The sequence below is a fragment of the Neophocaena asiaeorientalis genome, unplaced genomic scaffold, assembly GCF_003031525.2.
Source record: "Neophocaena asiaeorientalis asiaeorientalis breed wild unplaced genomic scaffold, Neophocaena_asiaeorientalis_V1.1 scaffold25, whole genome shotgun sequence".
Lineage (NCBI taxonomy): Eukaryota > Metazoa > Chordata > Mammalia > Artiodactyla > Phocoenidae > Neophocaena > Neophocaena asiaeorientalis.
This window is the reverse complement of record NW_020172492.1, coordinates 3,786,458-3,810,420: the sequence shown is the minus strand read 5'-3', so window position 1 is coordinate 3,810,420 and position 23,963 is coordinate 3,786,458. Positions and strand designations below refer to the sequence as shown.

Below are 23,963 nucleotides of genomic sequence, written 5' to 3'. Positions count from 1 at the left end.
TTCAGGCTTTTTCAGCATCAGTTACCTGGACTTCTTGCTTGGAACCCTGCAATAAATGTGGACTTCCCTTCACTACAACCTGCTGTCAGTAGATTGGCTTTACTGCACGTGGGCAAGCAGACCCAAGTTTGGTTCGGTAACAAGAGGGCTACTTCTAGAAATGTAAGGTGTAATTCAGATCTGCATCTGTAAGGATTCATTGATTGACTATGACCTGTGACACTATGACCACACTAGTACAAAGGGACTTTGTGGTACCTGATACATTTTTTCACCCATTTGCAACTACAACTCCTACTTCTAATAACAGTAGAAAACTTGGTTGCCACAAACAACCTCTGGGTCCTGGAAACGTTTGGGTCTCAGAAACAGAAGAACAAAAATGGTGACTTCAAATCTCAAAGGGTCAGGGAAAAATTGTCTTAGTGTGGAAGCAGAAACTAAATAATTTGTAGAATGATAAGGAAAATATCACATCGATTACATTGCTTCAGATTATGCTTTTCCAAACGCTGGAAATCTACCAATAGGTGTACCAGACCACATGCTACATGCTTTCCTTTATATCTCATTTACTCTTCACAGCAACTGTATGAATAAGCATAGTTATACCTACCTATAAATAAAGAAACTGAGAGTGCATGAGATTAAGTAATATGATCAAGGTAACACAGCTAGTAAGAGCAGAGGTGTTTGTTTTTAAAACACATTCCCTCTACCATTTGTTCTTCAGCAAAGGTAACAGAGTTTGCTTGAAATTCCACTGTCATGAATTCAGTCTTTCAAAAAATATAATATTTATTGTTCTATAACTGAATGGAATTTGGCTTGCAATGTGTTTTCCGACCAGAAGAATTTATCTTGCCAATTTAAGGAAATACAGCCCTTTCCAATGTAAAATTGAATCCCATTGAGTTCTCTCCCTCTCTCTCCCTCTCTCTCCCTCTCTCCCCCTCTCTCTCCCTCTCCCTCCCTCCCTCTCTCCCCCTCTCTCTCCCTCTCTCTCTCTCTCTCTCTCTCTCTCTCTCTCGCTCTCTCGCTCTCTCTCTCTCTCGCTCTCTTGCTCTCTCTTGCTCTCCCTTATTCCCTTCTTGATCCTTCTTCTCCTCTCCCTGAAGTTATGTAATTTCCAGTGGCCTTACATGTTTTCCTGGAACTGAAGCAAGGGCATCTTGCCCATGTAATGGTGGGTACCATCGCTGGCCTCCCCTGAGCCCAGCTGATCCTGCCTTGTCTAGGTATCATCTTCTATCTCTATTGCATCTGCTGTTCATGTCTCTGATCCTCCATGACATCCAGTGATGGGTCCATGCTCTATACATCCTTTTTTCCAGTGGTAAGGCTCTCACATCTATTTCCACACCTTTCTTGTAAACAGTGTAAACTTATAAATCTTCTCTCAACTTGCCTGCCCTGGATGTGCAAAACTCTGTAACATTGCTATGACTCAGGCTGGTCCACAAGGTACCACACTCAACCATGGACAACCTACAACTCCAATATTCCAAGACGCCTGCCATCTTGTTTAGCTGTGCCCTGAGAGGCATTAAGTCATGGTATATTCAGCTGTGAGATATCTCCAAACTTATCAGGTGTCTCCAGAGTCATACCTTCTCCCTGGACTCAGCTGAGAAGATTATATCAAAGACTGAAACTCTTTCCAAAGACCCAGCAACCATTAAACGAAATGCATTTTCCTCAACCTCTTTCTGCCCTGTGGTTGAACCTATCTTCTTCAAGAATGGCTCCTGGAAAGAAAATCATTAAGCAGAATATCTGCAATCCACGATCTCCCTTGTGGCAGGAGGAGGGAGATGGGGAGCCACTCTGGGAAACAAAGAAGCTAATCTAGCCAAATCTCCTTACCATCGTGCTGACAACAGATGGCCTGGTACACGCACTCATGGTGTCCTCTCAAGAGAGTCTTCATCTATGAAAATATTTTAGCAGAATATACTTGATTTGCCTACGATTGTTGGTACTAAACAAACAAATCTACAAATTTATGGCACATGGCTTCCTGGAAAATGTCACATAAGCTATACAACCACCTGGAAATTAAATGATAATGTGTCATAGCAAAATGGCCCTCTTTTGTGTCGTTTATGTAGACACAAACATCACACAGAGGCGCACGTAGTAACCTGAGCCAGAGCACATCTTGACTCGCAAGAAATAACCTGAGTAACTGCACTGAAGGTCCAGATCTCTCCCTGTTCCACCTGTGCCTCGTGATTATATGTCTTCTTGAAATTATTAGCAAAGCTTGTTATTGGGTAAGATTTCTCATGTGAGCGAGTCTGATTTGACAATCCAGCCCTTTGTATTATCTCTACTCATCACTAATTCTCTCTTACTGGTTTAAGCTCTATGCTCTGAGTCATTCAAATTTTAACTGTTGATATTTTTAAATTAGATTACAAAATTCAGGGAATTCCTTGGCAGTCCAGTAGTTAGGACTCTGTGTTCTCACTGCCGAGGGTGTGGGTTCAATCCCTGGTCGGGGAAACTAAGATCCTGCAAGCCAGTGTGGCCAAAAAAAAAAGATTATAAAATTCACTAAATGCTTCTGACTCTTAACAATTAAAAGGAGGGATATTTCTGAATATTGTGTGCTTGACGCAGTGAACATAAAAGACTCTAACTGATGCTTGAATGGTGAGAAGAATAAGGATAACAAGAACATTAAAAACACATAATCCAATATTAAAATATAAGATAGTACTCGTAATTCAGAAGTTTACTGTGGCAGTATCACTCCATCATCTTAAAATACATTAGAGTCACACTTTTACCACCCTATCTTCCTAACTGGATGAGCATTCAATTATTTTAGCTGGATACAAATAGTTATCAATATAATTTTTGTTAATAATATTGCGAATAGATTGATAAATTCCTACATCATATATTTACAAGTATTGTTTAAAAACAAACATGGACTATTAGTGGTCCCTGTGATCTTGCCTAGGACATGGACAGAAAGACTGAGTGCAATATGCAGTTAGAACAATCACATTGTGAGCATTAGATTTGTTGAATTCTTATAAAGACGTTTCTTTATCAGACATGATTTGATTACTAGAAAAGTCACATACACAGATATATTGCTAAGTATGACATAAGATGAGTGACCATTGTATAAACAAAGTATCATATTCAATGATTGAACTCCAACAAATACGAGCCTCGAGTCTACATAAAACAAACTTTAATACGAAGCCTCAGAGTAATCTACACAGATTAGCTATCTGCCTTATGGCAGGAATAAGATTTTCAACTTTAATGGAAACTAACTCTAAGTGAATAAAAAGTTATTATTACAAAAGCAAAAAAGTAATACTCTGGGTTTTTCAAATGAATCTACCATTATGGACCAAATTGTATGACATATACTTGAGAATTTAATTATTTCCCATTAAAATTAAGTATTGATATATTTCAACTGGTAACTATTAAAGAGTCTATTTTTCATGTTTATGTTTGGTATTTTTTCTTGCCAACGATGTAAAAGAGCTAACAAGATTTTATGAATGTAGAAAGGGAGAATAAGTACAAACACCTTAAACAAGGAAGTTTAGGGACTTCCCTGGCAGTCCAGCGGTTAAGGACTACGCCTTCTGGTGCAGGGAGTGTGGGTTCGATCCCTGGCTGGGGAGCCGAGATCCCACATGCCTTGTGGCCAAAAGACCAGGGCATGGAATGGAGGCAATATTGTCACAAATTCAGTGGGGACTTTAAAACTGGTCCACGTTAAAAAAAAAAAAAGAAAAAGAAAGTTTAAAACCTCTGTTTAGACCATTTCTTTTAAAGTGAAAATGAATGAAAATAGTTCTAATAATATTTCCTAGTATTACAAATTTTTCTAGTTTAAAAATTAGAATTCCTATGAGGTTCTGCAAATGTGTTATTCTTTATGAGAAACTGGGATTGTTTCATTACTAGAAGAAAATATCAGAACGTAAAATTTTAAAATCCAGAGGTTTCTACAGATCTTAAGGAGATGTATTATGATAGTGTTTCTTAAGGCCACGTATTTAATAAATGGAAGTGACAGTATGGCTCTAGGGCAAATCTATACATTTAAGTAAAAAGTACAGTGACGCTGCTCGCATACAAAACATTTTTTGTACCAGTGATATATTATTATATGTTGCCAAATGGACCTTAGATATTTGTCTACATAGCCCAGAACTAAATGTAATAAAACCAGACCAGCACCTGTTTAAGTTTACATTATTTTGTGCACATTACTACAGAACGCAGAGTTTTTCAAGCAACATTCAGGTAAGATGCTTCACCGGATAGCACCTGTTCTATTTTTAAGTCAGGGCTGCCCAGGCAAAACCAACCTTCCCAAGTGAAATAATAAACAAAAGTGTGTGTTACTAGGATGCTATTTTGTGGGAGTATATCACACAGTGCAGTCTACAATTTAGAATAAGTTTATTCTAAATATATACCATTCATAATATGGTATATATTAGATTATGGGCTCTTTTATACATAATTTTTTTACCCTGAGTCTTTTATACAGTATGTATAACTATAAAGAACTCAGAAAACGTTCTACTCTTTGATATACTTGGATATATGGTCCAAATGTGGCATCCTCAGGCTGTAGCACAGAAAACTTACCTTATAGTTATCAACACAGGAAGGAAGGAAGGAAGGAAGGAAGGAAGGAAAGAAGGAAGGAAAGAAGGAAGGAAGGAAGGAAGGAAGGAAGGGAGAAAATACTGCTGGAAATTAAAAAGAAAAGTGATTTCTAGATAAAATAATGTCAATCCCAAAAGAACGATCTAGTTTTCAGTCTGTGGACACCCTTGGATGGAAAAGCCTTCTGTGTGTTTGTCAGCAAATAAGGTTCATATGCTGACTAATCTTTGTCAACTCAATGTAGAAAGTCAAAATACAAAGAGGCAAACTATTTTGAATTAACTGTTTACATCATATATACACAATGCCTGATAGTTTATAACTTTTCTAATTAACAATGAGAATATTGTTTAATAAATGCTTCTTTGACTAATTTTTATTTTTCTAAATTAAAATTCAGCTTAGTGGGCTTCCCTGGCGGCGCAGTGGTTAAGAATCTGCCTGCCAATGCAGGAGACACGGGTTCAAGCCCTGGTCTGGGAAGATCCCACATGCCGCGGAGCAACTAAGCCCGTGTGCCACAACTACTGAGCCCGCGCTCCAGAGCCTGCGAGCCACAACTCCTGAAGCCCGGGCGCCTAGAGCCCGTGCTCTGCAACAAGAAAAGCCACCGCAATGAGAAGCCCGCGCAACGCAACAAAGAGTAGCCCCTGCTCACCGCAGCTAGAGGAAGCCGGCATACAGCAACAAAGACCCAACGCAGCCAAAAATAAATAAATTAAATAAATAAATAAAATTCAGCTTAGTGAGATTATGAGTTTAGATCAATGGTTTTCAATCCAAAACTCTGGACTTCCAGGGTTCATGCCAAAATGGACTCCAAAATAACAATAATGATGCTAACGATAATACTGATAAAATAATAATCAAAAAACACTTATTGTGCGCCTACTGTATTCCAGAAACTGTTTTATATACGTTACATCTATGAAATATTTAATCCTTTACAACAAAGCTGTGAGCTTAGTGTTCTTCATTCTACAAACAAGGAGATTAATGCAGAGAGAGAGAGATGAAGAAGCTTTGACCAAGGTCACTCAGTTAGTAACTGGCTGAGTTAAGATCTGAACCCAAGCAACCTAGATATTTTAATCACTCTGCATACCACCTTTCAGGATAGTCATGGGAAGTCTATGAGCTATTTTTAATTTCAAACTGTCTTATAGACATTGCTCATTTATCCATTCTGGATGAACTAAATAAAACACCGTTTCTTTGACTTTGGTCAAAATTATGTCAATTCAGAGTGGTAACACTAATTGATTACAAATTATGATCTGAAGTCTGTAGATACCTTGGGACACAAGCAAGATCACGACCTATCCATCACCTCACAACCAGTTGTTAGGAAAATTAAAACAGGAAAACCTAGCTTTGGGGGGTTTCTCGCCAATAGGCTCCTGAACTTCCATCTACTTTCTTTAATAAAATAGTACATCAGAAATCTCCGTCACACAATGTTTCATGTTTTTCACTGCACTTTCTCACCTTAGCACATTTAAAATATCTGTAGCTAATGCTTTAAAGACTTGCAAACTTTTAAAGTGGCTTCTATGCTCAAAAAAAATGAAACAAGGTAGAACCTACTTTTTATCCAGTCAGCACATCCTCTGGTAACATATTCTGTTTCTTCCATCTAATTTTAAGGTGCCCATTTGCAGTGCTGTATAACAACCTGATAAGGAGTCGTTGCAAAATTCAGTCACAGGGTCAGTCAATCTGAAAAAAAATAACGTTCACACAAATCCGACCTGGATCAAAATATTTACTGCAGACATGAAAGTAAGCTAGGGTTGGGGTAGAAGTGACAGAGCTATAGAAATGTAGCACACTCATAATCTTTCATTTCTGCCCTGGAGAGGCTTGAAACGTTGAAGCCAGGAACTAGAATATGATCAAACAGCCCTGCTTGTACGTAGCTAAATTGATAAAGCCATGAAAACCTAAATCTAAATTATAAAGCACATTTATGAAGTCCTATCAAACTGCATTGTTATCTTTAGGTGTTTAAAACAAAAATTCTGAACACTGAATAATGGACCAATAAATGCTTAATGAAGGAATGAATATACAGTTCTACCAATCAACACTTTATCTTTTGAGATGGTTTCTTTCACATCTCTAAAATCTACATGAAGCCAAGACTTGCAACCTATTCCTAGTGATTTGTGGAAGAAGGAAAAGGTGCTGTATGACTCAGAGAAGGAAGCCTATACATTTTGAATATTGAGACGGTATTTTAAAATGTGGGTAGAAATACAATATGTGTCATAAGATTATTTGTTTGCAGTAGTGAATGGTCACAGCATCCCACAAATTATCCACTAATCACCATCGGTAAAACAAAAAATGTAAGATGGTGACAGATTCGACACATAAGCCATTTAGTTCATTTTGAACTGTCATTTGGTAGGTTAAAAAAAATTAAAGACAAACGTTCAAAACCGAATGGTCAATTTGTATACCCATTTTAAGCTTAAATGTTTAATTTGACAAAGATTATACAGTATAGAAAAACACCCAACAGTTCAGATTTTGAGAAGTGGGTAATTCTATCACATAAAGATAAGGATGGAGAAAGAAAGAATATAATCTCCTAATTTCACACACTTAAAATTGCATGTCTTATATTGTTTGAAGACTGGACATGCTGACAATGCATCTACAATAACAGTCTTAGATTGTACGTGTTGGCTTGCAAAGTCATGAAAATAGTATACATCCATCCTCAACTCCCCTGAATTACCTAGAAAATGAAGGGAAACTCTTTCACATGTACTTATCACAGCAACATACCATAACATTTTCAACTCTATGTTTTTGATATGAATAAACAAATCAATTGGCAAACGTGCATTTTTTTTTTTTTTTTTCAGTACTCGCGCCTCTCACTGTTGTTCCCTCTCCCGTTGCGGAGCACAGGCTCCAGACGCGCAGGCTCAGCAGCCATGGTTCACGGGCCTAGCCGCTCCGCGGCATGTGGGATCTTCCCGGACCGGGGCACAAACCCCTGTCCCCTGCATCGGCAGGTGGACTCTCAACCACTGCGCCACCAGGGAAGCCCCAATGTGCATAATTTTTCTCCAAATGTCCTTTCTATTACTACTATTTGACATAAGTCAGATGGTATAATACTCAGCCATAAGAAAGAATGAAATAACGCCATTTGCAGCAACATGGATGGATCTCGAGATTATCATACTAAGTGAAGTAAGTCAGAAAGAGAAAGACAAATATCATATGATATCACTGACATGTGGATTTAAAATATGACACAAATGAGCTTATCTACTAAACAGAAACAGACTCGCAGACATAGAGAACAGACTTGTGGTTGCCAAGGGGGGAAGGGGGTGGAGGAGGGATGGATTGGGAGTTTGGGACTAGCAGATGCAAACTATTACATAGAGAATGGATAAACAACAAGGTCCTATTGTATAGCACAGGAAACTATATTCAATATCCTATAATAAACCATAATGGAAAAGAATATGAAAAAGAATATATATATATATAACTGAATCACTTTGCTACATACCAGAAACTAACACAATACTGTAAATCAACTATACTTCAATAAAATGAATTTTTTTAAAGAAGTTAAAATTAATTATCACCCCTAAATATTCCCTTCAATGAACAATCTACTATAAAAGTCTTATTGTCCTTAAAGACAAAACAACATGCATATTTCTTGAATCAAGGAAATAAAGGGAATGAGGTGATAAAGTCCATCAGTGCTGAGGAGATAACTCTTCCACAGCTGCTAGAGAAGTAAGTGATCTTTAACACAACTCCTGTTTTTTGCTTTTTATTTGAGCTGTATTTCCAACAATAACAACAAAATAAGCAGCAGAAAAAAATATTCTCTATGTTGGAAAAAAATAGATGTAATCGAATCATAAACTAAAAAGTTTTCAGGGACTGATATATACGAGAATAAGCTTGAGCAGGGCCATTCATGGTGTCTTCCCTGGGCCAGTGCTGGATGAAAAAACTGACCCCAGTCCATGGTGAGATAAGGAGCTTGCAGCAGAATGTAAGTCAACTATTGTCACAAAATAATAATTAGTTCAACTTACATATTTTTCATAACAAGACTTCCTCAGTGAAGAAAGCACTGTGTAGATTTACATTATGGTAGAAGCTCTTTATCTCATTCTAGACTGGTAATAACTATGAATAACACTGAACTAGAGCAGATGTCAGTAAATTAAGGCCTGTGAGCCAAATCTGACCCACTACCTTTTTTGATAAATAAAGTTTTATTGGAACACAGCCATGCCCAATTTTTTTCTTACGCTCTATGGCTGCTTTCCCACTACAAAGACACAGTTGAGACCATCTGGTCCACAAAGCCTAAAATATTCAACATCTGACCCTTTAAAGAAAATGTTCCCTGACCCCTGAGCTGGAGGAGAAACACTATCTAGAAAGCTTTTGAAAAGGGAAATTGAAAATCAAAAACAATAATCAAAACAGAGACATGAATTTTTAAAAAAAATCTCTAAATGTGCATGTTAAGGCACATATATTTACTGTGTGCTGTTCTGGAGGAAATGGCATGGCCTTCATAAATCCAAAACAATGTAAGACAAATTACAGTTTGAGAAGAACTACACATTCCAACCACATTTTCTAACTTGGATGTCAACAGTAATTAAATAGTCCTAGGGAAATCATGATGATTGTTCAGGTTTTAACCTGAACAGCAGTCAATCTGGAATGTTATTGACAATAGAGAATTTCTATTCCCTATTCTGAGAGCAAGGAATGAAGTCTACACCTAGAAGATACTTTTACTCCTTTTTAGAGAGGCAGAACACCTTTCAACAAAAACCATGAGGGATCTTTAAAAAATAGGTTATGCCCTACATATAAAAAACTATATTTGAGAAAAGGTACATTTACAAACACATAAATGAAAATGAACAAACCAAATAAACCTCTTCTCCATTAATCTGAAATGTTTCCTTTAAATTATGAGACATTTTTACTTCTCTCAAGCCATATTTGAATATGTGGTTCTTTCTCTCTACGCTTTACCTAAAAGGCAGAGGATACCACGAGAGAAGTTCATTAAAAGTTTTATTTAATTGAAGAAACAATTATTTATGTATATAAATATCTTTGAAGAAACAATTATTTATGTACATAAATATCTATCTATATCTATATAAACATACACATATATGTAGGAAAACAGAAAAACAAAAAATCTTCAAATTTTCATTAGTCAAGATAAATGGAAATGAAATTTTGACATGATTTACCACATGCACAATAGTTGACTATGTTAAATGAGCAAAAATTTACATGTAGCATCTTCTGAATATTTAATCAAAACAATTTGATTATATTTATAGATGAGACACTTAAAATATGTAGGCCAAAGTGATTATAGCAAGATGGCATGATACAAGGTTAAAAAGTTCAATTGCTTTCTTATATAACAACAATGAAAAAAGTGGAATTTGAAATTAAAAGCACAATACAATTTATATTAGCATCAAAAAAAATTGAATACCTAGGCATACATCTAACAAAATATGTACAAGATCTATATGAGGAAAACTAAAACTTTTTTTTTTTTTTTGTGGTACTCGGGCCTCTCACTGTTGTGGCCTCTCCCATTGTGGAGCACAGGCTCCGGATGCACAGGCTTAGTGGCCATGGCTCACGGGCCCAGCCGCTCCGCGGCATGTGGGATCTTCCTGGACCAGGGCACGAATCCGTGTCCCCTGCATCGGCAGGCGGACTCTCAACCACTGTGCCACCAGGGAAGCCCAAACTAAAACATTTTGATGAAAGAAATCATAAATAAAAAGATATTCCATATTCATGGATGGAAACAGTCAACAGTGTCAGGATGTCCATTCTTCTCAACTTGATCTATAGGTTCAACACAATCCCAATCAAACTCCCTGCAACTTATTTTGTGGATATATACAAACTGATTCTAAAGTTTATATAGAAAGGCAAAAGGCCCAAAATACTCAACATAATATTGAAGGAGAAGAAAAAAGTTGGAAGACTGACACTAGCCAACTTCAAGGGTTACTGTAAAGTTACAGTCATCAAGACAGTGTGTATTGGCAAAAGAATAGACAAAGAGATCAACAGGAGAGAATGGAAAGCCCAGAAATAGACCCATAAATATAGTCAACTGATATTTGCCAAAGGGGCAAAGGCAATACAATGGAGCAAAGACAGTCTTTTCAACAAATGGTGCTGGAACAACTAGACCACCACATGAAAAAAAAAAAAATCTAGACACAGACATTACACCCTTGAGAAAAATAAACTCAAAACGGATCACAGACTTAAATGTAAAATGTAAAATTATAAAATCCTAGAAGATAACATTGGAGAAAACCTAGATGATACTGTGTTTGGCAATGACTTTTAGATACAACACCAAAAGCACGATTCATGAAGGAAATAATTGATAAGCTAAAATTTAAATTTTCTGTTTTGCATGAGATTTCGTCAAAAAAATTAAAAGACAAGCCATAGATTGGGAGTAAATATTTGCAAAAGACATAATTTATAAAGAATTATTGTCCAAAATATACCAAAAAACCTAATAAAACTCAACAATAAGAAAACAAACAACCCACTTACAAAATGGGCCAAAGACTTTAACAGACACCTCACAAAAAGAAGATACACAGATGGCAAATAAGCATATGAAAATATGCTCCACGTCATACGTCATCAAGGAAATGCAAATTAAAACAAAATACTGCTGCACACCCATTAAAATAGCCCAGATCCAGAATACTGACAACAGCAAACACTGATGAGGATGTGGAGCAGCAGGAACGCTCATTCATTTCTGGCAAGGATGCAAAATGGTACAGATACTTTGGAAGGCAGTTCCTCAGTCTCTTACAAAACTATTCTTGCCATAGGATGCAGCAGTAGCATTCCTTGGTATTTACCCAAAGGAGTTCAAAACTTATGTCTACACAAAAACCTGCATATGTATGTTTATAACATCTTGGCTCATAACTACCCAAACTTGAGAGCAAACAAGAGGTCCTTCAGGTGAGTGGATAAACTGTGGTACATCCAGCAAATGTAATATTATTCAGCACTAATAAGAAATGAGTTATGAAGCTATGAGAAGACAAGGAAACTTAAATGCATATTACTAAGTGAAAGAAGTATGATTTTAGCTATGTGACATTCTGGGAAAGGCAAAACTATGAGAAGTTAAAAAGATCAGTAGTTGCCAGGGATTGGAGGGAGAGACAGATGACTAGATGGAGCACAGAGGACTTTTAGGGCAGTGAAGCTACTGTATATGATACTAGAAGCTACTGTATTCGTATCATTAAACATTTGTCCAAACCCATAGAATGTACAATACCAGGAATGAACTGTAATGTTAACCATGGACTTTGGGTGACAGTAATATGTCAATATAAGTCCACAGATTTAACAAATGTCCCACTCTGATGGGAGATAGTTGATAATAGACAAGATAGTTGATAATAGACAAGAGTATGCATGTGAGAACAGAGGAGGTATAGGAAAAATCTCTGCACCTTTTTAAAAATTTTTATTTATTTATTTTTGACCACACTGCGCGGCTTACAGGATTTTGGTTCCCCAACCAGGGATTGAACCTGGGCCACCAGCAGTGGAAATGCAGAGTCCTAAACACTGGACCACCAGGGAATTCCTTGTACCTTCTTATTTTTGTTGTGAACCTAAAACTGCTCTAAAAAATAAAGTCTATTAAAAAAATATGCAGGCCATTAGAAACCCCTAATTAATGCTATGAAATGAAAATGCAATTGACAGGCTAAAGACCTTTCCTTCCAAATCACCAGAGAAGTGTCCAGAGGATGGTTTAACTCAGTAATCAATAATTAAAAAGAAAGACATTCTACTTTGTTTTACAGCTTACTCTCAAATATTAAGGGTGATCAGTCTATTGCTAGGAAAGGTCATTTTGCACTCAAACAAGGTGGGATCAAAGGGCAAGAAGCTTGCCCCACCAGGATCCTCAGGGTAATGTGGATACTGCCACACACACTGCCTCACCTCTGACCACAGTCTTTCCCGGATGGGTGGGCAAGTAAATATGATGAATATAAACAAGGCCAGTCTTGCAGAGGAAGCTGTGTAAAAGTCAACCTGTAGCCAGAGGGATCTGGAAGATGGAAACTATGTATGAACATGGAAGGGATCCGTGATATATTCTGGAAAGAAAATAATAGTTTGCAGAATAGTGGACTAGTGTGAATATGTCTTACACACACTCACTCTCTCACATCTGGAAATATATAACCCAAAATGTTAACAGTTACTACTCATGGAAATAAAAGTTAGGGGGACAATGGAGACCTCTACCTTTTATGTCTTCGGTATTGTTGGAAAGATATCTATTTTTTTAAATAAATACTACTTTTGTAATTTAACAGCAAACTAAATTATGAGGAAGGCTTAGAATAGTATATTACTATTGAGGAAAAAAGAGAGGCTTGTTCACAAGTTTTTAACATGCCCTGACCTTTAAGATCTGGCCATAACCTCCAACAATTTCTTTTATCCAATTGTTAGCCAGAACACTGGGGACTGAAAAGACAGAAAAAACATTGGTCTAAATATAAGCACTAATTAATTCATGACTTCATCTTGATTTCACTGAGAATCAGTTTTCTTATCAAGATGAATAATCTTTGATAGCATGGCTGTAAGGGGGAATTAATATGTCAAGAATTCTTAAGAGAATGAAGAAAATTAATATTTAAAATATTTATGCAAGCAAATCTATACTTATCTTCACTTTTCAGTTTGGTCCATGGGTTTGTGTCTGAGCATGCATTGGTGGCTTTACAGATTTCTCTGTAAACTAGTGAGTTGCTAGTTCTCATGTGAAAACAGAAGGAGAAACCCATGCATCAGGGAACAGCCTTGGCCTGACCTGTCCCCAGCAAAACCTCTGGCACTGGGAGGGAGAGAGGATTTGACCTTCGATCTGCTGAAGGTCAGTCTCAGCATGGCTAAAATCTCTGCCGAGTTCATCAGACTGATGAATGATAATCAGGTGGTATTTTTAAAATGTACTACATACACCTTTTAAAAACTGGTCTGTGAAAATACTGGTTGAGCCATGTGCTTGGGTGCCTGTGGACCAAGTGCACACAGACCCTGTGCAGGGAGGCAGCACATCGCGGATGCTGGTGAGATGCAAACCCAAGCACAGAACCCAAAAATGAGCTTGGTCTGGCCAGACTCAAACAGGCTTTTCTCTATCCAAATATGACTTTCTTTCCCCATTGAATGCAATGGATATGTAATTGAATCGTTCATCTTTGCTCACTAACTAAACATACCTGGGACAATAAGAAGTGGTGGGAAATTTTTCAAAAATTAAATTAAGAGAAGTTCCTGACTTCAAGGAGCTTATGCTCTAGAAGGGAATATATGACAACAAAAATAATATTTAAAATGTACATTGTAATTGAATAAGCACCAAAGGCTAGACCAGCCCAGGTACAGAATTGCAGGGATTTGGAAGAAAGAAAGGCAGCCGTGGCCTAGTGGTCTGTACACTCGATTTGAAGTCAGAAGGTTCTGCATTATAGCACTGCCCCTCAAAAAGCAGCGTGATTTAGGTAAATTGTTTAAACTCTCTAAACTCAACCTGCTCATCTACAAAACACATCTTATTACCTGTTTCAAAGGATTGTTTTAGGAATTAAAGAATATAATAAATATGTAAAGTATTTGTGAACTATTAAAAAAAACTACAAATATAAAAGCATTACCAAAGACTAGGAAACTCAAGAAATATTTAATCAGAAGAGACAGCATTTGAGCTACAAAAAAGGGCGAGGGGCAGGAAGACACTCTTCCCCCTAGGGGAGGGAAGAGTAAGACACAGAGAAGACAAAGTGCCAGGGATGCTTAGAGAACAGAAGATCTTCCCATAAACTCACTAATAAAGCATGGGAGGTAGACAGTTCCATGTGAGGCTGGAAGGTTAAGAACATACTGAAGCAGCCGTAATGCCAGACTGAGGAGCTGAGACTTTATTTCTTAGACTATAAGGAAACACTGGAAGTTTTAAGGTTATTTATTGCATGATCAGAGACATGTCAGTGAAACACTAAACGTCTGAGGGATGGAGGACTGAGGAAGACCGGGAGGTGACACGAAACCCCCCAAAATTATTGAAACCGCTCAAGTAAGAAAAATCGGTGGAAATCTAACGCACAGCACTTTTCCTCTAGCAATTCCATTTCTAGGATCTATTTTCCATGGATATATTCACATGAATATATTTACATGAAAGTGTATGTAAAGAAGAAATTGAACGACTGTTGAATAATGGTGATGCTGTTTAAAAATGGAAACTACCTAAATGTTATCAAAGAAATATTAAATAAGTGACAATGCATCCATAGTATGCGATGCTATGCAGTAATTAAAAGAGAATTAAACTGATGGGAAGTGACGTGGAAACAAAACCATAGATAAGAAACTGTCTGCAGGTTGCTTCCATTCTGGTGATGGGAAACAGATAACATGTAGATCACAAAATATCCTATGGCTCTAAATATAATGCAGAGAATTAAAACAGAGATATACGATGGGGAATATCTTAGTGTGTAGACTTTAGATTGCATGACTGTTTTGGTTTTCTAGTGCCACAAATTTAGCAACTTAAAACAACACTCACTTACTATCTCAGTTTCCATGGGTCAGATTTCCTGGGTCCTCTCCCTGGGTCTCACAAGGTTGCAGTCAAGGTGTCGGCCAAGCTGCCTTCTTTCTGGAGCTTGGGGCCCTCCTCCAAGCTCACTAGAGGGCTGGCAAAACTAGTTTCCTCAGAGCTCTGTGACTGGGAGACCGGCTTCTTACTAGCTATCGGCTCTAAGCAGCCCCAGGTCCTAGAGGTGGCTACCTTCTGTGCCCCGTGGCTCTCTCCACAGGCAGCTCACAGCAAGGCCAGTGAGAGCCTCTCTCGGTCCAGTCTGCCAAGAAAAAACCTTGCGTAACATAATGTAACCATGGGCGTGGCATCCCATCCTGTTTGCCATATTCTGTCCATGAGAAGCAAGTCACAGCTTCCACCTACACTCAACCGGAGGGGAAGAAACAAGAGTGACTCATTGGAGGCTGCCTTAGGGTGCGTCTTCCACAGTGATCAAGAAAGCCCTTCTGAATAGGTGATATTTAGGCTGAGATCTGAATCATCAGGTCAGACAGCTGGTCTGGACCCTGTGATGGACCACCCAGAGTTCCCTGAGGACTGACATATATTTCCCAGCTGCTACAAGTACTGCTGCCTGGGAGCTCCTAGTTGAGTTAAATTAATTAAACGAGGAGGCCTTTGGACGGAGGTGGCTCTAATGCCGTGGCAGCCTAAGAAAGCAACCAAAATCTAAGGCTGTAAATGCCTCAAGTTTACAAAATTAAAGCCGAAGAACAACCAGTCACAAGCAGGCAACTAGGATTTGAGCTCTAGCCAACCAACAGTTTTCTTACTTTGTTTTGGTCTTTCCTCTACAAAAAACTCTCCCCAGCTCCCACTGGTGGAACACTCCTAACTTCTTCAAGTTTGGCACTGCCAAATTCAAATTTATTTCTGCTCAAATAAACTTAAAATGTTTACTACGTCTCAGTTGATTTTGTAACAGTGGTTAGCCCTCTCAAATTTTCCTCACTGGAGAGAGCAGCCTTGGCCAAGATCACATCCTTTCCAAGAGCAGATTTCCTTCAATAACTGTTAAAGATGGAGAATACAACATCATTAATCATTAGTGAAAAGCAAATCAAAACCACAGTGAGGTATCACCTCACACCAGTCAGAATGGCCATCATCAAAAAATCCAGAAACCATAAATGCTGGAGAGGGTGTGGAGAAAAGGGAACCCTCCTGCACTGTTGGTGGGAATGTAAATTGACACATCCACTATGGAGAACAGTATGGAGGTTCCTTGAAAAACTAAAAATAGAACTACCATATGACCCAGCAATCCCACTACTGGGCATATACCCTGAGAAAACCATAATTCCAAAAGATACATGTACCACAATGTTCATTGCAGCACTATTTACAATAGCCAAGACATGGAAGCAACCTAAATGTCCATCGACAGATGAATGGATAAAGAAGATGTGGTACATATATACAATGGAATATTAGCCATAAAAAGGAACACAACTGAGTTATTTGTAGTGAGGTGGATGGACCTAGAGACTGTCATACAGAGTGAAGTTAGTCAGAGAAAAACAAATACAGTATATGCTAACACATATATATGGAAGCTAAAAGTACAGTACTGATGAACCTAGAGGCAGGGCAGGAATAAAGACTCAAACTTAGAGAATGGACTTGAGGACACGGGGAGGGGGATGGGGAAACAGTTGAAGTGAGGGAATGGCATGGACATATATACACTACCAAATGTAAAACAGATAGCTAGTGGGAAGCAGCCACATAGCACAGGGAGATCAGCTCGGTGCTTTGTGACCACTTAGAGGGGTGGGATAGGGAAGGTGGGAGGGTGATGCAAGAGGGAAGAGATATGGGGATTTATGTATATGTATAGCTGCTTCACTTTGTTATAATGCAGAAACTAACACAACACTGTAAAGCAATTATACTCCAATAAACAGGTGAAAAAAAAAAAAAGATGGAAAGTAAAGGCCTGGCCCCTCAGCCCAACTCCAGACAATTCTGAGGGGCCAACCCAGCCTCCAAGTTCCCCCTGGGGTCACCTGATGCCTTTACTGAGGCTGTGATGCAGCCTACTTTCTCTCTGCCCCCGCTTTTGCTTTCCTCCCTTGCACAATGTTGATCCCAAGAGCATTCCCTAACAAACTCCCCACCTCCTAATTACCACTCCGGAGCCTGTTTCCTGGGAAACTGAACCTGCAGCAGTAGCAATGGCATGATTAGAGCAATGAACATTCCAGAAAGAGGCAACTGCTCGTGCTTTTCAATTAGGAAGGACAGGCAAAAAAAAAAAAAAAAGAAAAAATGATTGAGGTTAGAGTTTCACTTTTCAAAAGAATGGCTCAACTTAAGGTCAGAAAATTAGGCTAGTGTTAGATCATGTAGGACTGTGTAAGCCAGAATAAGGTTTGATTTTTCAGAGTGATGTAAAACCATTTACACTGTACTTTTATTTTATTTATTTTAAAAAATATATTTATTTATTTTTAAAAATAAATTTATTTATTTTTAAAAATAAATTTATTTATTTTTAAAAATAAATTTATTTATTTATTTTTGGCTGCGTTGGGTCTTCCTTGTTGCACGCGGGCTTTCTCTAGTTGCGGCGAGCGGGGGCTACTGTTCGTTGCGGCGCGCAGGGTTCTCATTGCGGTGGCTTCTCTTGTTGTGGAGCATGGGCTCTAGGTGCTCAGGCTTCAGTAGTTGTGGCACGGGGGCTCAGTAGTTGTGACTCACGGGCTCTAGAGAGCAGGCTCAGTAGTTGTGGCGCACGGGCTTAGGTGCTCCATAGCATGTGGGATCTTCCCAGACCAGGGCTCGAACCTGTGTCCCCTGCATTGGCAGGCAGATTCTTAACCACTGTGCCACCAGGGAAGTCCCTACATTGTACTTCTAAATTAAATTTTTTTTTAATCAATAAAAACCAATTCAATGTCAAGACGAAAATATGCAAATAGTAAGAGAATAGATAAATAGATACATTTGATAACAGATGAAACCCTAGAAAGGGAAAAGATGCAAGTTTCTCTTACCAATTCAATGGACAAACAAAAGGGAGAATTAAGTTATTTATTATCCATTATTCATCTCTGATTTAGTTTTAATAAAGAACAACAGAGCCCATGATTGTGATAAACCTGTATTTGAGAAATTCTTATTGATGTCTCCACCTACTTTTAAATTCAGCTCTTTTGAATGAGCATATCCTTTGCAAACAATACCAAGACGGCTGACCCGCTAAATATGGCATCCTAACAGGAACTAATACTTACATAGAACATAAAACCTATAGTGTTCAATCCTTTCAAGCTGTGCAATGCATTCCTGCAAAGAATCAGTCTTTTCTCTACCAAGCCTGCGAGGAAGAGCGCTTAGGGATACAGGCTCAGGTGGTTTAACAACAACGGGTTCCATTCAAAAGCAGAAGAATCTGATAGAAAAGATGTTTGAGAAGTGGGATTTGAAGCATTTCATAAATTTCTCTTTCTATTTCTTTGCACTTAAAGACAATTCGAATAGCTTGCTTCTACCCTGTAAGACAAGATAGCATTAAGCTTTTAACCTTGACAGAGAGTAAAACTGCAATATCATTGTGTAGGAGGCTGCCTGCTGAGCGCCACCGGCAACTTAAAATTCTTTCTCAAGTGAAAGGATGAACGTTCTTGGCAAATTTCATCAGGGAGAGTCAAATGTTAGATATCTGGGACTTAAAGGCAGAATTTTGTTAAACTTTCAATAAATTCTCTACATGCACTACTATCATTAAGATTTCGGTCATTCAAGTGACGCAAAAATGTAATTCGAATGGGTACTAATTACTTTCGATCCATGTACCCAATGAACCTCAGAATTTAAGCAGGTGAAAAATACTTTCCCTTATTTATTTATCAACTCAGCTTTAGAGCTTTGGTAAAAGGAGTTAACTGAAGACACAGTTGGTCTTAACCTTAACGATGACAAGGAAAAAACTAACTTATGTGTAGGGATTTTTATTTATAAGGTGCTTTCAGAGACATTCCCTTCACTGGTATAACGACCCTATGCAGCAATAAAAGAAAAATAAATATTATTTCCCACTTTACAAAAGAGAAAACAGGTTCGGTGACACCATAAGTTTATCCAATATCACAGAGTCACTAAATGGCAAAGACAGGGATAAACCCACTTCTTCCCACTCTACAGAGCCACGAGGCTTTCTCAGCAACCCACCGTGGTATTATTACTGGCTAGGTTGCATCCTACCCGGCACCACAGGTGCCTCGGAATATGACCCCAGGCAGACAGTTAAAGATACCTGTCAGATGTCATCAGAAAAGGACAGATTTCAGACACTTACAACTGAAGTACTAAGGGAACACTTAAAAAGTGTAAGTAGTCACCATGCTATCTGATTTCAGCCTCTTTGGTTAATAACGATTCGTTCTCTCAACATCTCTTCTTTAATAGCTGAAACTTTATTAAAACAGAGGATAAATGTAATTACCTGTGAAGGAGGTAATATATGTGCTTAAATGTATATTGCTGAGTGGAAACAAGAATTTAGTGTAAACAGGCACAAGGGAACTTTTGGGAGAAATGGAAAGGTTTTAAAACTGGATTTTGGTCAAAGTTGAACAACTCTGTAAATTTACTAAAATTATTGGATTACACATTTATGATGTGAATTTCATGGTATGTAAATTATAGCTCAATAAAACTATTTTTAAAGGGTAAGAAAGAATGGGGGAATGTATATTACTGTTAAATACGAACAGCATGAATATGTTAATATAAATTAATTAATATTGGATTTGAAGGAAAGGAGAATACAGAGTCACTGAGTACTTGGATTTAAGGGAATGAGAGATTTAATGTTCTTTCTTTAGGACCTAAAGAAAGAACAGAAAGGGGAGTGATAAAAGCACAGACCCTTCTGGAGCGCTTTTCCCATTGCACTGCACCAGGCAAAATGATTATCCAGTGGGATCGTCACAAAGCCTCCATTTAATATTCCCCTGAGGAAAAGTAATCGTAGAGAGGGGAAGTGATTCCACCAAGATCGCAGAACTAGTCTCAGAGCTCCTTTCATACTGAGCCCCTAGAATAGAAACCTTGCATTCCAAAGTAGTTAGATTTGTCTGGAGCACTCCCATTATATCTAAATATTCATCCATCCAATGAACTTTTGTTGAGCAACTCTTTTTTTTAATTTATAAATATTTTTATTTATTTATTTTTGGCTGCATTGGGTCTTCATTGCTGTGTGCAAGCTTTCTCTAGTTGTGCTGAGCGGGGGCTACTCTTCGTTGCAGTGTATGGGCTTCTTGATGCGGTGGTTTTCTTGTTGTGGACTATAGGTGCACAGGCTTCAATAGTTGTGGCACGTGGGCTCAGTAGCTGTGGCACGTGGGCTCAGTTGCTCCGCAGCATGTGGGATCTTCCCCGACCAAGGCTTGAACCCGTTTCCCCTGCATTGGCAGGCGGATTCTTAACCACTGCACCACCACAGAAGTCCCTGTTGAGCAACTCTTACATGCCAGACATGGCCAACCACTGAACCCTCATGTGTAATTCCCTGATGAGAAATTGCCATTGTGATTTTAGTGTCACGCGAGTCTCCTTAGGCCTGAGCAACCCACGAGGACACATAGGGTCCTGTGAACAACATCAACCCAAACTCTCCCAGCTCTTGCTATACTTCCCTCGTAGGACCCCAAACACTTGCAAAGGCCACCTATTCAAAATATTTCTGAGAATCCCAAGGACTTTGTTCAAGCAGCGGCTCTGAGATGCTGCTTTGCACATTCTCATGGGATGGCAGTGTCTCCTCTGGGTTCTCCAGAAGCCTTTCAGAAATGTGCTGAGAACCCCAAGGACTTTGTTCAAGCAGCGGCTCTGAGATGCTGCTTTGCACATTCTCATGGGATGGCAGTGTCTCCTCTGGGTTCTCCAGAAGCCTTTCAGAAATGTGCTGAGAACCCCAAGGACTTTGTTCAAGCAGCGGCTCTGAGATGCTGCTTTGCACATTCTCATGGGATGGCAGTGTCTCCTCTGGGTTCTCCAGAAGCCTTTCAGAAATGTGCTGAGAACCCCAAGGACTTTGTTCAAGCAGCGGCTCTGAGATGCTGCTTTGCACATTCTCATGGGATGGCAGTGTCTCCTCTGGGTTCTCCAGAAGCCTTTCAGAAATGTGCTGAGAACCCCAAGGACTTTGTTCAAGCAGCGGCTCTGAGATGCTGCTTTGCACATTCTCATGGGATGGCAGTGTCTCCTCTGGGTTCTCCAGAAGCCTTTCAGAAATGTGCTGAGAACCCCAAGGACTTTGTTCAAGCAGCGGCTCTGAGATGCTGCTTTGCACATTCTCATGGGATGGCAGTGTCTCCTCTGGGTTCTCCAGAAGCCTTTCAGAAATGTGCTGAGAACCCCAAGGACTTTGTTCAAGCAGCGGCTCTGAGATGCTGCTTTGCACATTCTCATGGGATGGCAGTGTCTCCTCTGGGTTCTCCAGAAGCCTTTCAGAAATGTGCTGAGAACCCCAAGGACTTTGTTCAAGCAGCGGCTCTGAGATGCTGCTTTGCACATTCTCATGGGATGGCAGTGTCTCCTCTGGGTTCTCCAGAAGCCTTTCAGAAATGTGCTGAGAACCCCAAGGACTTTGTTCAAGCAGCGGCTCTGAGATGCTGCTTTGCACATTCTCATGGGATGGCAGTGTCTCCTCTGGGTTCTCCAGAAGCCTTTCAGAAATGTGCTGAGAACCCCAAGGACTTTGTTCAAGCAGCGGCTCTGAGATGCTGCTTTGCACATTCTCATGGGATGGCAGTGTCTCCTCTGGGTTCTCCAGAAGCCTTTCAGAAATGTGCTGAGAACCCCAAGGACTTTGTTCAAGCAGCGGCTCTGAGATGCTGCTTTGCACATTCTCATGGGATGGCAGTGTCTCCTCTGGGTTCTCCAGAAGCCTTTCAGAAATGTGCTGAGAACCCCAAGGACTTTGTTCAAGCAGCGGCTCTGAGATGCTGCTTTGCACATTCTCATGGGATGGCAGTGTCTCCTCTGGGTTCTCCAGAAGCCTTTCAGAAATGTGCTGAGAACCCCAAGGACTTTGTTCAAGCAGCGGCTCTGAGATGCTGCTTTGCACATTCTCATGGGATGGCAGTGTCTCCTCTGGGTTCTCCAGATGCCTTTCAGAAATGTGCAGTGTTTTCTGGTAAAGGGCTCAATGCCTCTCATCTTCTTGTGACTTAGGAATCCCAAGGGAATGCTGTCCGTCCATTCATATTTTAAACTATTTTTAGTACAGACGGTTCAGTCTTTGCTCACTCTTCTCCTAGTCCCAGACACAGGCCATCGACCTTCACTGGATGCATGCGCCAGTCACCACTCTGAACTCAGGACCACTGCTCCCCTAAGATCATCAAGGCTTTGTTGCTGAGTGCAGCTCACCACGTCTGGCTTCACGTTTGCTTATTATGGGCCATGTCCCAGGAGCCTTCCCAGTCCCTGCTCAGGGAGACCCCTAGTGAGCCATTCAGCTCCATCGCTTTTCCAAGTGTGTTTATACAATCCGAATCCAGTTGAGATTGTGTGAGTCCTACGGCATGAGGGGTTCTGTTATGAGCCCATCATCTGCCAGAGGACACTACTCCCACAGGGCATAATCCCTTCTGAATTAGGATTTGTTCACCCTACATTCACCCTATTAAATATATCTCGCTAAGAAGCTTTCCTAACATCGCAGAAAATTACTTATACTATATAAATATACATGCAAATGTATTCTATAATGCGAGTTTTGTGATTATAAATAAACCCGTCCATAAATGTTTACTCAATTCTCAATATTCCTAATTTTTTAACCAATCATGTCTAACAACTCGAATTTAAATTCAGCTTTTTCAAATAATGTATCACAAAACTGACAACTGAATTGAAAGTTAAGGAAAAAGTGATAGGATGAAATAAATATCTTTTAAAGATAGCAAAACAGTTTACCTTTAAAAGAAGACATAAGGGTTTGGGGTTTTTTGTTTTTTTTTTTTTCCTCTGACTGTGAAGAGAGATCTACAGAGATAAAGTAAGTCATCTGTAGGAGAGCTCAGTAAACAACAGCAGTATTTACACAGTTCTTCATATAAAATTTGGAAAAACCAAGCACATGGCCAGATTATACATCTAAATTTTATGATGCCCATAATTCACAACTGTTACTAGCCTAGGTTTAGAAGATTGTTAAGTTATATTCTTGATCTTATGTGTATGCAAGAAAAACCAATTTACACTTGGCTATGTAGTCTTGCATGAATCCTATTTGTAAGACCAGAACGTTTATAATTTGATAATACTGACTACAACTTCGACCTGACTTGTTCTGCATTTGGCCTACAGTTGAAGTCCCTACATTTCCCTGTACTTGTTAAAAATAATTTACAAGATAGTATTTTAAAAGTACATGGTCATATCTCCCAAAGTGATATGGGGAATTTTTATTTTTAATAATAATATATTTAAAATGAAGATAGAAATTGAGCCAGATTCTCCTAGGATCTAAAATGCCTCCTAATGTTTAAGTTATTTCACTAGAGAAGCTTCATCAGCATGCACAAAGCTGTTAATAAAGGACTTGCAA

General features: G+C 39.0%; 1 protein-coding gene across 1 annotated transcript in view; it reads right to left on the bottom strand.

The window, feature by feature from the left end:
- The window catches only part of LOC112395160 (uncharacterized), a 404,375-nt gene that overhangs the window by 56,743 nt on the left and 323,669 nt on the right, over nucleotides 1–23,963 (bottom strand). The window contains exon 17 of the mRNA XM_024738216.1: nucleotides 6,247–6,378. Within this exon, the coding sequence (XP_024593984.1) occupies nucleotides 6,258–6,378 (121 nt within the window). The 3' untranslated portion in view covers nucleotides 6,247–6,257. The remainder of the gene's footprint in view (nucleotides 1–6,246; nucleotides 6,379–23,963) is intronic.